The sequence below is a fragment of the Telmatherina bonti genome, assembly GCF_933228915.1.
Source record: "Telmatherina bonti genome assembly, chromosome: 5".
Classification (NCBI taxonomy): Eukaryota; Metazoa; Chordata; class Actinopteri; order Atheriniformes; family Telmatherinidae; genus Telmatherina; species Telmatherina bonti.
Genome location: NC_136623.1, coordinates 30,649,134 through 30,664,337, shown reverse-complemented (window position 1 = coordinate 30,664,337; position 15,204 = coordinate 30,649,134). Strand labels below are relative to the sequence as shown.

The 15,204-nt window shown below is 38.5% G+C and overlaps 1 protein-coding gene across 1 annotated transcript; it reads left to right on the top strand.

Moving 5' to 3' along the window:
* Window positions 1-396: 396 nt before the first annotated feature.
* Window positions 397-12,219, top strand: LOC306755544 (DEP domain-containing protein 1B-like; the record flags this gene model as incomplete). Its single annotated transcript, XM_079239959.1, has 11 exons — window positions 397-533; window positions 1,789-2,054; window positions 2,204-2,348; window positions 2,780-2,907; window positions 2,998-3,128; window positions 3,216-3,263; window positions 4,888-5,028; window positions 5,166-5,332; window positions 7,055-7,231; window positions 10,366-10,548; window positions 12,055-12,219. Exons 1-11 carry the CDS (start codon window positions 486-488, stop codon window positions 12,217-12,219), a joined length of 1,599 nt encoding a protein of 532 aa, XP_079096085.1. The 5' UTR covers window positions 397-485.
* Window positions 12,220-15,204: the final 2,985 nt, after the last annotated feature.

Here is a 15,204-nt window from a genome sequence, read left to right as displayed (position 1 = left end):
AGATACAGTTGTAGGCTACAAAGTCTGAAAATAAAGTATTGTATTTAAATTGTGCAATTCAAAAGTTACTCAGAAAAACAGAGAGCACAAACCTCCTTCTTGGCCTTTAAAAAAGTTCCTGGATCCAAACAGTGATCCTGGTCACAACCAAAATTAAATCAGTTATTCCCTTTCACGTTTCCAACAAGTCCTGAAAATTGAATGAAAATCCGTCCATTACTTTTTAAGTAATGGACGGAATTATTCAAGTAATCTTGAATTATTATACTGTATTCTGGTCTGACTCCAAAGAGAATCACTCCAGATCACGTGATCAGACCGCTGTCAAATCAGATCGTCGGAATGACGTGACGCACGATATTCAAAGTTGGCAGCAACGTCTCTACTCAGTGGTCACAGACACGCTTCTCCTGCATTCCTGTGCAAACATTAAAAGTTCATAGCTCCATGTTTTCCCACGCTTAATGTAAGTTTTTCGTCGCACAATGGAAGGTAAAGTTATCGGACCTGGTCCGTACCGGGCGACGAAGCTGGTGAGTCGGTAATTCAACAACTGTGACTTAAAAAGCTTAACTTTACTATTAACAGTATTAGTTTAGCATTGGTTACGTTCAAATCCCTGTTACTGAGTCATACATTGACCACTTCAATTAAACTTAAGTTTACGTGTTCAGTATGCTTTATTGAATGTAGACAGACAAAATAAATAGTTTAGATTGTTTCAAAGGGAAACAGTACGTCATTGAGATGAGAATCGCAAGTTTTTAGAAAGTTGGAAAACTTTCTTTTTAAAGAATAGATACTATTCATATGGAAAACAATCGGATTTGCTTCATATTACAAAAGGGCTTTATCGTAACTACTTGTCTATTTCTATTTGGATATTTTTCTCTACATTGCACTTAATTAATCAGCATATTTCAGGACATTCAAGTTTAAAACTACTTTCAACATATTTATAAAATCAATGGTATTACTGTTGATATTATTACACATAACATTTATTCTCCTTGGCACAAAAAATCCCACTATTATTTGCAAGCAAGCCTTGGATTTTAACTTTTTTTTCTTGTATCTACTGTTAATAATCCAGTTAAATACGTTTTTGTTATCATTTATATTTGCACAGCTTGCAGTAAACCATATGAGCTCTGCGCCAGACTGTAATTGTATTTTGATTTAATCCATTTGGTTTTGAATTTGTGTGGCTGGAAAACACATGTTAATTTAGATGTTAGCTGAACTGAACAATGGGAAGACAAAAAAGGCACAACAGTGGATTTAGCAGTCCCAAATTTTATTATTAGTATTATTAGTTTTGAGCATGCCCAGTACATACTCTACTGAGGTCAAGTCAAGATTCAAACCAGTTCATGTAGCAAAAAATCCCCAAACTTGAAATAAATTACTGCCTACTGTTCTTACAATATTCAATATGAAAAAACCATGTGGAGCTGTTTTCATCATTTCATTGGAACAACCCGAATGCCACCTTATCACCTGCTATTTTCATCGTCTTAGACTCGGTGTGACTTCTCCTCCAGCAGTGAAATCCATTACAAAGCATCACAGTTCTGACAGAGCGGATTAGATCCAGCAAAGCTTTAACATGCATCTGCAAATACTTTTTATAGGGATAGCTACAAACCTTTGAAGATGCTGAGCTGATTGCAAGTAAACACCGACTAATTGTGGTAGCTGTGACATTTTGGTTTATCCTCCTTTACTATGTCATTATCATAATATTTCCTTTTTCAAGCCCTATGTGTCTGTCTGTCTCTAATGCAGTGGAATGAAACCATTCAACTTTTTCGCGAAGGCATGCCATTACGAAGGCACTGGGCGCACTTCCGCTGCTATGACAGCAGCTTCACAGCATCAGAGGCGGTGGATTATCTGCACGAGCTGCTGAGACACAACTACAACTTTGGACCTGAGGTTACTCGCTACCAAACTCTGCAGCTACTCAGGAAGTTCCTCAAGGCCCACGTGATAGAAGACCTTAAAGGACGCCATGGAACAGAGGACTTTGAAGACAACGGTCAACTGTACAGGTAATAAAATCTCAATCTTTATCTATTTCTTTGAAATGTGTTAATATTATCAACAGTACTGTGGTTTTGGTTTGCAATCCTTCTCACACCAGAAAGCATTAAATCAATCTCGACAGTTCAGCTGAACTAAGAGCTGTCTTTCTCACCAGGTTTCCCTCATTGAGTCCTCTCAAATCTCTTCCAACACGACCTCTGTTAAAAGACAGCAGTGACCTGCCCAGACTCATCCGCTGGGATGATTATGAGGAGCTGCCTCAGCAGGAAAATGTTGCACCCATCAAGTCTGCTGTCATGGTAAGAAGGAAACAATGGAGTGCCAACCTTTCCTGGGCTTTTGTTATAACTAGGCATACATATGCAAATTTAAAGAGGGCAAATGACTCTTGAGATAATTTGTAATTTTGCTATTTCAATTACTGGCTGCCGCCGCTTATTATGTGATTATGCTCGCAAAGTTATACAGGGTGTGGAGAAATTACAGGGAAAATGTTACATACAGCAGTCCAACTTACGGGGGGAATGTTTTTAATGTGGCACTGAGAAACGATCTTATCTTGAAGGAGATGGTCGATATTTTGTTCAACTTAATGATAAGGGAAGGAGAAATGGTGTCAGCTGTTGCAAAGTTGTGCATTTTGGTAAAAGAAACACGCAGGGTTTAATAAGTCAACATATGATCGTTTTTATGAATTGTTCATGAATTAATTTCATGTCTTTTCATTCAGACTTCAGATTTATGGAATAAAAGACACAGCGTTGCTATTGGAGACGTCCACGAATGCAAGCTCATACGCAGGAAAGAAGTAACTCCCAAACAAGTGGACCACATCTGGAAGTCGATGACCGTTGCACAGTATGTTTTTATTTTCTGTGACGTATAATACACTTCAGTAACTCACGCAGCCTGTTGCTTTTCTTTACCTTTCATACTCTGCTGTTTCAGTTTACAGAGAGTTCTGGGCTTGAAGACTTTGGATGGTGTTTTAAACCCAGCACATGTGAACGGCAAACACATTGTTCACAACGTCTTCAGTGTAAATAAAACAGGCGTTGTTGTGTTGGAGAACAAAGCGGGTAAGTTGTGTTGTTTCATAGCTGAAGGGAAAGTTTGCCTTGTTTTTAGTAACTTAAAAAGACAATGTATTTTCTGTGCTTTTCCAGATGACATGCCTTATTGGGTGGTGTCAGCAATGAAATGCCTTGCTAACTGTGAGTATTTGTTTTGTTTATGTTCTGCTGACTCAAATCCTTGTCACAAGATGAAAAGAAATCAGTGTTTTCTTGAGGACCGCTTCAACATCTGTAAAGACAAAAATGCAATGAAGTAAAACATCTGTAGGACTTTGTAAAGTCTAGTTTGCACACTATAGAGCCTGATTTTGACAGCATCGGAAATGTTGAGGGTAAAGTCTGTCTCTGACCTAATATGTAGCTTGCTTAATATTCTGGACAGTAGAGGAGGAAGGAGTTTGTAAGTGAGGAGTTACAAAATAGCTGTGGACAAGCTCAGTTCTCTTGTATCCTAGTGTAACATTAGTGATGGCAAAGACACGCCTGCTAGACAGCTGGAACAGCTTGATGAAAACCAGTCAGATGGGTCTTAGTTAAAGTTGAAGGAAAAATGCTGTGATGTGTGACTCCCTGCAATGCACTTCTATAGTGTGAACTCATCTGGACTTGAAGGCTCCTGGGGGACGATACTGTGAAGCAGGATTAGTGGTTTATCGAGGCAACTTCAAGGTTCAGCTCAGGATTTCTGTTATCAACAGCAGTAGATCAGATTTGCTAAACTATATGAAATTATGGCTCTAAATTCATATTTGTACCTATTTTTTAATGCTTATGAAATTAAGTCAAATATTATTTGAAAAAACACAATTTTACAAGATTTCAAAAGTATATTTGGATCTGGATCATAGCAAAATTCTGGATATTATAAAATGAATATCCCTAAAATGAAAAGAAAATAGGAGAACTTTGGAATTTTCATCACTGCAAGAGAGAACAGATGAAGATATAAACATGTAATACAGCAAAGACACTGGATTAATTGTCAGTGAACATAGAAATCTAATAGTGTATCCATATAAAATGAATGTAGGACTATTTTATCGGCTGGAAATCACAATGCGGCTGGAAACGAGCTTCTTAACTCGGGTCTGTGCTATCAGAGTAATTCTCTAGTTCGCCATCAGCTGCAAACAAAATTTAACCTTGAATTAATACTGAATCTTGCTTGTTTAGAATGCAGCACCAATGCACTCATTGAATAAAATACACAATGACAAATAAAGCTTTAATGGTGTGGTAGTGATGTTTACTGACTTACTATTAAATTCAGTCCCTTTTATTTTAAATGTTTCCTCCTGCTTTAACTGTTTTACTTATTTAGCATATTATTAATATCCATTTGTGATTGGTCATCTGCTGTTAACGTTGACCAAATCAATAACCAGTGCCATATAGAGAGGCTTGGCAAGATCTGCATTTATAGGGTGAGCTGACACAGATCATGTAAAGAAGCCCTGGACAGATATGTTAAGCCAGCTTTGTATTTTAGGAGAAGCTCAGTGGAATCTGAGCTTTGCAGAGATCCACCAACACTCATGATCTTTTTGTCTGAACTTTGCATTAAACTTCTAAAATTGTTTGAAGCAAACCTTTGGATGTAATTTTATCTTTAAGTAATCATTTGTAGTAATTCAGGAATAGTTTTCCATGCTTTACCCTTTGGTTGTCCTCCACTATCATCCAGTCCAGCAGTTACTCTGTATATTTGTTATTTGCTTGTCCTTGTGATGAGCAATAAACCTTCCTCTGACTTTTCCCGCAGGGCCTAATGGCAACGAAAGCAGACATCCGGTGTACCCTGGTTTCGAAAGAGATGTTCTGAGGACAGTAGCAGATTATTTCCAGAGACTCAAAGAGCCGCTGCTGACTTTCCATCTGTATGAGGTCTTTGTCAACATTCTCAGTAAGTGCAACAAATTGTGAACCCTCTACAATATTTGGACAGCGCCACAGATAAACATTTTGCTGATGTTGGTTTAGTCCTCTGTCTGGTGCTTTGCCCTCAGACAGCAGAACTCTTCTCTCTTTAAATCGTCGCAGGTCTGCTGCAGGAGCAGGATGTCGCCACCGAGGCACTTCAAGTCAGCTGCCTCCTGCTGCCACCACCCAACCGAAGACGCCTCCAGCTCTTACTGCGTCTCATGGCCCGTGTCTGCCAGAATCCCCAGCTGCCTCCACTTAATGACACCATTGCTACGCGCACACTGGTACCCATTACTGGTTTATTCACTCAATCCATTTTCCTGCTTGTGCGGTTTGCTGAATCCAGTAGTTTAGGTAACGTTGCACATCCCAGCACGAAGCTGATTAACTGATAAACAAACTTTGTACTTAAAATGGGACGAAAACAAGTCCTGCAGACGATTCACTGAGCTTAGTCAGCTATAAAAATCATTTTAAAGGTGGAGTATGTAAGATTTTCAATATTTAAAAAAAAAAAAAAAACAACTTATAAAATAACTCCAATCATAATTAGATAGTTTTTTGAACATGGAGGTTCCAGTCTGTCCATATTTGATGTGTCATTAAATTACAAGTTTAATTAATAACAAATGACAAAAAGCACTTTTTTTACTGGTAGGCAAACATTTAAGAAGGGTTTTTGTCATTAATTAAACTTGTAATTTAATAACACATCAAATATGGACAGACTGGAACCTACATGTTTAAAAAACTTTCTAATTATGATTGTATTTATTTTCTTAATTTTTTTTTTTTTTTTAATATTGAAAATCTTACATACTCTACCTTTAAGAAGCTTTTCTCACTTTGTGCATTTAAGAAAGGTTTGTATGATAATTAGCTGTAGAATTTATTCATCTGCAGTTATCCCACACGTTGAGGTGGAAAATGGTCACAACACACACTGCTGTCACAGTTTGATCATGTATCTGATACATAAATATCCTGATAGACAAAATGCTTCCTGTGGGGCTTCCTCTTCCCTTTTAGCTTACCTGACTCAGCTCTTACACCTGCTGTGACAGCTCTGCATGTAGCTGTCATTGTCCCTGTATTCTCATGTTTGGGAGGAATGACAACACGATTTGAAATGATGCACGAACAAGGCCTCCAATGTGCTTCCTTACTGGTCATAGTAATACAGTTTTAAAAGGTTGGAGGAAAGTTAAAGCTCATCAGAGAATCGCTGAATAGATAATAGAATAGATAAATTCATTTATATGCGTGAATGAAAGAGAAATCCTGTCATTAAAGTTTATGTGAGGAGGAATGTGTCCGCCTGCTGACAGGTCAGACTGAAGCTGGGAGTTAGAAAGTTATCTTGTTCTGTTTGGTTCTTGAAACCTTGAGTGTTTTTCACCTTTCTGCCCATCCCAACACATTCCGCCTGCTGCAGATTAAGGAAAAGGTTATTAATGAAAATGTATTCCCGAAGGATGAACTTCACGGTCACTGCCAACGTTCCCGCCTGAACAACTCCAGACCTGCTCTCCGTAGGATCGTGACACCTGGGAGAATAAGTTCTTTAGCAAAAGCCACAAATAAAACCACAGAAAATTTAGGGGTGGAAAAATGTTAAAATACAATTTCTGACTTGCAGTTGTGAAATCAGAAGGAATATTTCAGGAGGGGTCATGTTTGCGTTCCACCTCAAGACAATCCCATTTTCATGAGCAGCTGTGTTCCAGCATAAATTATATATAATAATATTATATTATTTATAAGCATGGAAGGTCCATTTTAGCCTTTGGCGCAGTTTGTGTTCACTCCATTTCGTTGTCCACAAAGTTTTGTATGTAACAATGAGACCCAAGCTGAAAGTTCTGCCTGCTACAGAAGCCTGTAAAGGACAAAAATCAGTATTTAAAATGGGGTCCATTTTACAAAATGTTTCACACCGTTGTGGCCATTGATGAGTGTTACTAGAGCTGTCTTCCTGTCCGTCTCCCACTGGGGTCTTGTCTTAGATGGTGCAGACGTTCTCGCACTGCGTTCTGGGCTCGGCAGACGACATGGACCTGGACGAGTTGCTTGCTACCAAATTGGTGACCTTCATGATGGAGCACCACAACGCCATCTTCCAAGTGAACGCCAAACTACGCCGCCAGGTTGACGAGCATCTGTCCCACCTCAAAAGAGCTCAGGTCAGTGCGTCTTCGATGCAACGAGATGATGAACTGATATCAGGGAAGGTGTGGGAAAGGGGGTCTACAGAGAATTTGTGTCGTTGTCACCGCCACAGAAGCGTGGGACTGATTCGCTGTTCTAAGGAGGGGGCAGGCAGGCTCTGTTTACAGCGAGTCACCAGTGGCTCCCGTCTTCTTAATCTCGGTCTTATTGAAAACTTCTGGCGAATATTTCATCTTATCATCATCTAACCGAGTTATGTACTCGCCTGCAGCTGCAGCTTTGTCATCAACACTCAAGAAGCAAATGAACCACCAGATTGTTTCTGTCTCAGACGCAGTGCAGTGATAAACACATCAGCAGAGAACAGTGGAGGAATGCAGAAACCTTTCCAGGTTATGTGCTTCTGGATGACCGAGGTTTGGATATGAAAGACAGTTTGGTGATAGTCCTGTGTGCAGACGAGAACACACACACACACATATATATGTGTGTATCTGCATATATATATATATATATATATATATATATATAAATAAATAATATAAAATGGACCAAATATATTATATATTTGTAATAGGTGAACAAACTTCCATATATCTTTTTTACTGCTGTTTTTGCTTAAAGATGTATTAAATTAATTCTTTAATAACACACTACAGAACTTTTGCCATTTTCCCGCCTCCCATAGTCGGCTAACTCACCATGCATCTCGGATCCTACCTGACCTGTTAGCTCTCTTCAGCCAGCAAAAGACCATCTCACGACGACTCTTGTTTGTGCCTTTCTCTCTTTTAATCTTCTTGTTTCTTTGCTGACTCAGCCATGTTGCGTGTTCAAAACAGCCAGTGTGTTTTCTAGTGTGAAGCGAGTGTCTGCTGCAACGTCACGCAGCATCCCGGATGAAAAAGTTGTATATTGCGGTTTCAGAGCCTCTCCAGAAATGGACATGATAGGTGTCACTGTGTCATAAAACAAGTTCTGAATACAAAGTTTTAAGGTCAGAAAGTTACATAATGTGTCTGTATTGCTGCAAATGCCAATTGTTTTTATAACACCCAGATTATATTCATTCATTAGAAATGAACCTGCACAGATGAACAGATAATATATTTGATTTGAGAATCATAATATCAGAATAAGAAATGTTCAGTTAACATATGTTCAGTATGATGTTGTAGTTGCCAGCGATGGACTGGCGAGCTGTCCAGGGTGTACCCTGCCTTTCGCCCAAAAACTGCTGGGATAGGCTCCAGCTTCCCCGCGACCCTTCATCGGACTATGCTGTTAGGATGATGAATGAATGGATGTTGTAGTTGCAGCAGACAGTTTTTAGACTTGCAGGTCTTCTTCCATCTGGCTTTAAAATTATTGCATGAATATTTAATGATCAGAAAATTCCTGACAGGTGTGGGAACTTCCACCAGACACCATGTAAACATTGATGTCTGACACTGTAACAGGTGGAAAGACATCAAAACCTGAAAGTCGTGTTTTTCAGCAGCTTGTAAGGATCTGAGTTATTAATGTTTTTCTGCATCCTAATGACTCTTCTTCTCTCGTGAGTTTATCGCAGTAATTATGTTTCCATGCAGCATGTTTCAGACAGTGTCAGGTGACCCCAAAACGGCGGACAACACCATGGTGACGTTACACCTCTGTTCTCTATATTTGATCCAAGCTTTTTGTTTGTTTTGTTTTTTTAAATTATAGCTGCCTTTATTCTGTTGCATCAGCTGCTAGCTACAGCCTTGACACAAATAATGCGGAACCTCCATGTGGCATATTTAAGACTTAGAGGTTTAGCTGTATGTTCAAAAAATGTTCAGTAGCCGTGAAGTATAAAGTTTTGATGCAGATGAAGAAGTCACACTGTTTCAGAGTGTTTTGGAATCGGAGCGTCTCTGTTTCCTGCTGTGGCCGCCGAGTCAAGCAGGCCTGCATGTCGGTGCATACGAGTCTCACCTGTGCAAAGATATCTGGTTAATTTCTGGCTTCTCTCACCCCCTCTGTCTCTCTCGCTCTCTCTTCATGTTCTTTGAATAAAAACCTCCACACAAAGTAAAAATATGTCCAGCTCCCCAGAGTAGGAGAGCTTTAACGGCAGCTTTAAAGGCTCCAAGCCATGAAAAGTTCATGGTTTTCTCCTTCACACGTGGGTGGTTTCATTCATACTGCTGCTTTGCTACTGGTTTATCGGGGATTTTTCCAGCACATTTCATCAGAGGGAATTGGTAAGAAGGACAGCAACTTTACAGGATAAAGAAAAGTGTCTCCTGTGTTTGCGAGACAACAGAAGTGTGTGTGATTATCAAAGTTTGTACCGAGGCAAAGGAAAAAGTCAATTGCAGACCTGCTCTTTTCATGAGTCACTGAGGCGCGTGTGTGCGTGCGCGTGATGACAAATCTTGCACAGTCATCCTCAAAACAACTCCTTCCCTTAGAACTCGGGTTACATCAAGTAAACAGTTTTTGTTGATAAGACGTCACTGATTCACACACTAAGGTCTGAGAAGTTTGTTATAATACTGAAGCAACACTTGGATTGGCTGGTAAAAGTGTCAAATTACTCTCCAAAACTCAGCAGTGTGTGACTTCTAGAGGAGAATATAGAAATTCCTCTAAGATATTCCTTCTGCTGGTTTCTTAGAAGATGCTCACAGTTGCAGTCCATGTGCTGTAAATGCAACTACGTCTGTAGAGCTCAGCTGAATGTTTGCAATTTATATTAAAAACATGTTGAAAACCCAAACGAAGTAAAACCTGAACAGAATCCTTAAAGCACCTCGCAGTACTTTGTGTCTCTGACAAACCAGAGGTAGAATGATTTTTATTGATGTTTTATTGAGTGGTGGAAAAAAGTGGGAAAATGCAGGGTAGGAACTCTCATTCATGATTGATGGAGCAGCTGCCACCACAGCACAAAGCAGGATAAATTAGATTAACACACTCCAATACGAAGAGAGTGAAAACCATCAGCAAGTGGTTGTTTGTTGTTGTGTGAGCTTTCAGAGTTTTATATTTAAACTCAAGCTGAGTTGCTAAAACCTCTGTCTGCATAGTTAAAAACACTTATAATTAATTCTCTGGATTCTGTTAGTGCTGATACAGTGTCTGCATTAATGCACTTTTTTTCTCTGTCTTCCATCAGATCAAATATGCAGGTTCAGATACAGATTTCAGCGCATCGCCAGCCTTTTTTAAACAGATCAACAGGGTGGAGTCCGAGGAGCAGAAGGTAATAGGTACGCAGACCCCTCTGCAGCAGCTGCTGGAAGGTCTGATTGCAGATAAAGAACTTCCTGTTAAAGACAAAAGGAAAAGGCTCAAACAGGTAGGCTTTTTGCAAAGTTCATATTACTATCAAACAAAAGTTGTGAGCATTCAGATGGTATTTGTGAAGGATCTGTTTGCATCTCCATTGTAAGGGTTTAATAAAAATCTGCCCAAAAAAAAGCAATTCAAGTTGTTTTCAGCAGAGCTGGATGCTAAATGTACCGGATGAGATGCTGTAAAGGACACTAATGTATGGCCGTAGTGCTGCTAAATGCAATGGCACAGCAGGTCAGCTGCAATTGGTTTGTTAAGGCAAATAATTTGTATTTTCAATGAATAATGAAGGATATGACTGAAAGCCAGAAGACAAATGATGCTAAAAAAGAGATCCATGAAAACAAAGGAAAATAGGAAATTTGGCCAAACAGCAATGTTGATCTGTAACGCAGAATTTATTGCACGCTTCACTTAACATGAAATATTCTGTCCTTTTTCTACTCTGCTTATACCAGTTCAGTTGCAGAGAAACTAGAGCCTATCCCAGCAATTAGTGGGAGAGAGGCAGGGTTCCCATGGTTACACAACCTGAGGTCTGCCTGCATTTATCTGTGTGTTTGTCAGCAACTTTACGCAAAATCTACTGGGTGGACTTTAGGGTTTTTTCAGAGAATGGGTCTAGGCTTGGTCTTAACTAGATTGCATTTGGGAGTAAACTGGAAGGAATTGTGAGCTGCTTGGCGGAGGTCTGCGCTCTGTGCTTTTCTAGTTTTAATATGGCTGCTAAGCTTCTCTGCAGGCAAAGCGTCAAACAGTTTAGTTAACATTTGTTTTAGCTGATGAACTACATTGTAAATTCTGCAGAGTTTTTGCCAGAGTGGATGAATTTTAGTTCAGGTAAAGACCCCTGATAAATCGACTCAAAAGACAGATTTAGTCATGTACAGCTGTCATAAAATCCACACTGTATAGAGGTTAAGTTTAATGGTAAGTTCTTAAAACCTAAAAGTATTTTTATCTAAAAAAAAAATATATATATATAATATATACACACATACATACACAAGTACAGAAAGTACAGAAAGGTGAAATCTGACAAAGAAACAAGCTTGACTGCATGAATGCTGGATTAATAATATATTTTTAAAATATAATTATACCAAGTCTTTTGAACCCCATTTTATTTATTCATTTAATTAATAAATATATATATATATAATATATATATATATATATGAGAGAGAGACGCAGTAAGCACACAGACGCTGACCTTGTTTTGCTTTGGCTTCTAGTGGACTGGATGCTCAGGTTTTAGCTAATCTTTCTATGCAAAAAAACTTTTTTAAATTAGAAATGTATGTACTGTTTCAACTACACTAAAGTGTGGATTTTAACTAGTATTGATGTAGATTATTAATTTACAGTATTTTTTATGCTTTTGGTCCAGAAATGTATATTGTTATATTTGCTGACTGTCTGTACATTATATAAAATTCTCCCAGATATGTTTATGGTATAGGTCTACTGTAGTATTAGTTATAATACTCTCCTCCCCTTCCATCCTCAGTTTCAGAAATCCTACCCAGAGGTCTACCATAATAGGTTTCCCACTGAGGAAAGCAAAGCTGCTGTCATTCCAGATAAAACTCCACGCCTCAAGCCTCATCTCATGCTTTTCAACCTCAAGAAACCTTTCCAGCCTTTCCAAAGAAGCTGGAGTTTCAGGGCCTGATCTGTCACAGCTGATGCATTTACTGCACAAGAGGACACACACATCTCAACCTCAGTCATGAGACAAGGACTTTGTGACTGGAATGGCACTATGGACGCAATTATGGTACTCTTTAATAACCACTACATCCTCTCCCTCCCCTTGCTTCTTTTTTTTCCCTGAAGTTGTACTTTTAAACTCAGGTGAAATTAAAAGCCCAATTCACTGAAATTGAAACATTAAGATGTCCTCCTTTCCAGATAACAGAGTCATGTTGGGGAACAACTTCTCAAGACCAGAGTATTTTCCACCACAGTCATTAGTGTTCATGCTATCTAACGTTAAAATAAATGCTGCATGCAGCGACGTGAAAGGATGAAATGACCATTTGAGATTCTCCATATGTTCTAGAAGAAAAACTTGAATAACAGTAAAAACTAACTAATAATTCTTGAAATGAAAATGTGATGTATTCATGTGTATGTACTACTTTCTTTCATGTACTATGTCTGAAAAGCAGAATTTAAAGAGCTAAACTGAATGAAAGACAATTGAAAAGTATTGACTTGATGTTTCTAGTTGTTAAATGTTGATCCAAACACTGTTTGTAAAAGACTGCTGATTTACAGTTTCACTGTGTTAAAGATATTTAAATGTTAATGCTAAATGTTAATTGGCTTTAGATATTTTCATTAACTTGACTTTATTAATGCAAAGATACATTTCTTTTCTAAATATTTGGTCAAATACTAATAATGTTTATGGTTCAATTATGTTTTTTTGTTTGGTTTTTTTTTTTGTTTGTTTGTTTTTTTATAAATCAAGTAAATGAGTACTTAGTATCCATAAACATATCAAGGGTTTCCAGAGGAAGGTCAAATATTTGGGCACCTGTACTTATTTAATATGCCTGTACAGCAGTCCAAACTTTAATTAGTACTGTGCATGTGACATTACTGATTTAACATAAAACTTGTGTAAAACTTCAGATTATAAACAGGTTAATATCCCCAATATTTGCATATAAATTATGATTTTAGAGGTTTTTTTCTCCGGTAAATTTGTAAGTAAAACGATGTGTCGTGTCCTTCTCTCTCCAAACCTTTTGAGCTCACTGGAAGAGTCTTAAACTATCTGTACTTTTGCAACAACTCATTTCATGATTTTACTTGCTGTTTTTGTTTGTTTGTTTGTTTTTTTTTCCTGTATATATGAAATATTTCCTTGAATAATACATATTTCAGGAACATTTTTCTTTCTGTGTTTAATGTAGCCACTAGTGTAGTCTATCTGCTGTTTGTCATGTCAATCACATTGTAATTTACTTATGATACTAAAAAATGTTTTATTTTTTATAAGTTCTGATATTGTTATAAATACTCTGAAATGCTGGAATAACTGTTACACTTGAATTTGATACTCTGCTGGATGAACAAGCGAAACAAAAAGGGAAGAAGTGTGTGTGTATGTGTGTGTGAGGGCTGGTCTTTCAATTAAAAACATAATTGGCTTTTCTAACTTTGTCGTCTTTTTTTTTATGTTAAAGTTTTTAAATGATTGATCGTTTGATCACCAGGACATCGGTGGAAGTGAGAACGTCATGTCCTGCATCAGCTACTACAGAACTGTGATGAATTACTTCTGCAAACGCAGAACAAGCACCATGACTTTCTATACTTCCCAGAAGAGCAGCAACACCCTGAATGAGGTTTTATTGAGTTAAAATGATCCTTTTTTTTAAGTTTCCCTCAGGCAATTACTGGAAAATTAAAGATTTCTTTTGAGGGTTTCATATATAAATGACTTTCAGTCAGGTTTTGTTCCATCAAGTTGTCCTTTGTGGGTTGATGAGGAGAGTTTTGATGCTCACAATCATGCAGCATCAAATGATCTAAAGCTGCAGGCTGGAGCGATGGTGGGATGTTTAGCAGGGACTGGGAAGAGAAAAGGGTTTTTTGACAGAGCAGAGATGCTGCAAGTCTTCACCAGATACCTGCAGGATCTTACCAGTACAAAAATCCCACACAGGGCACACTTCGGATCATACTCGTGGGATGGAAAGAAAACCAGCGTTTCTTTTCCACATAATTCATCACACTGATGTGAGTCGGTCCTGAAACTACTATAGGATGCTATTTGCTCTGTTCTTACTGGAGAAAAGTTGTTTTTCTTCTGTTTTGTTTTCATAATCTAATCTCAGTAGATGATCGTGCAGTGTGGCTCAAAATCCTAAAATCCTTCATAAGTCAAGTCTGATTAGATTTTATTACACAGACTGGAACAGTTGTTGCATTTTGATCCCTGCTTGCTGAGGCTGGCTAAGGAGTTTGAAGTCACTTCACTGGTGGAAAAGGACTCCATGTCTTAATTTGCCCTGCACCTCCCCCCCCCACTGCTCCGCTCAGCCACACTTCTCATCAGTTTAACTGCCTTCGCCTGCTGCTGCTGTCGCCTGTTCATCAGCTTCTGTTAAGTCAGTATACATGCAGCATCCCACCGCTCGCCCTTTGCCAGATTGTCTTTGCCTCCATGCCTAAGTCTCCAGGATTTATTTCTGACCAGAGCTTTCTTGTCTCACCTCTGGTTTAAATCTGCACTTAGCCCTCATCTGGACCATTTTAAGAGGAATATCTTCAGCTATGAGTTGTGCTTCTGTGCTCACAACTCCATACAGTTTCTGGCTCCACTGTTGGTCCTGTGGTTACTTGCTTACCTGGCATACAGGCGTTGGACTCCAGCTATACAGCAGTGAAGTCTGACAACCTGCTGAATAAAGACTGTTTACCTGCCAGAATAATTTATTTTGTTACTGGGTCCACTTCCTAACCATTACAATCCAAGCTTGTGCAGGAGGGTCAAGCGATGTAGACTGGGTACAGTTTGGCACACAACATAGTTAATTTATTTTGTTTTGTTTGTATCAGTCACAATCAGTTTGTCCATTTCCAAAAAAAACAATCAAGTAAGACAAAAACAAAATAGGCAGAAGCAAAGCTTGTATGCCTA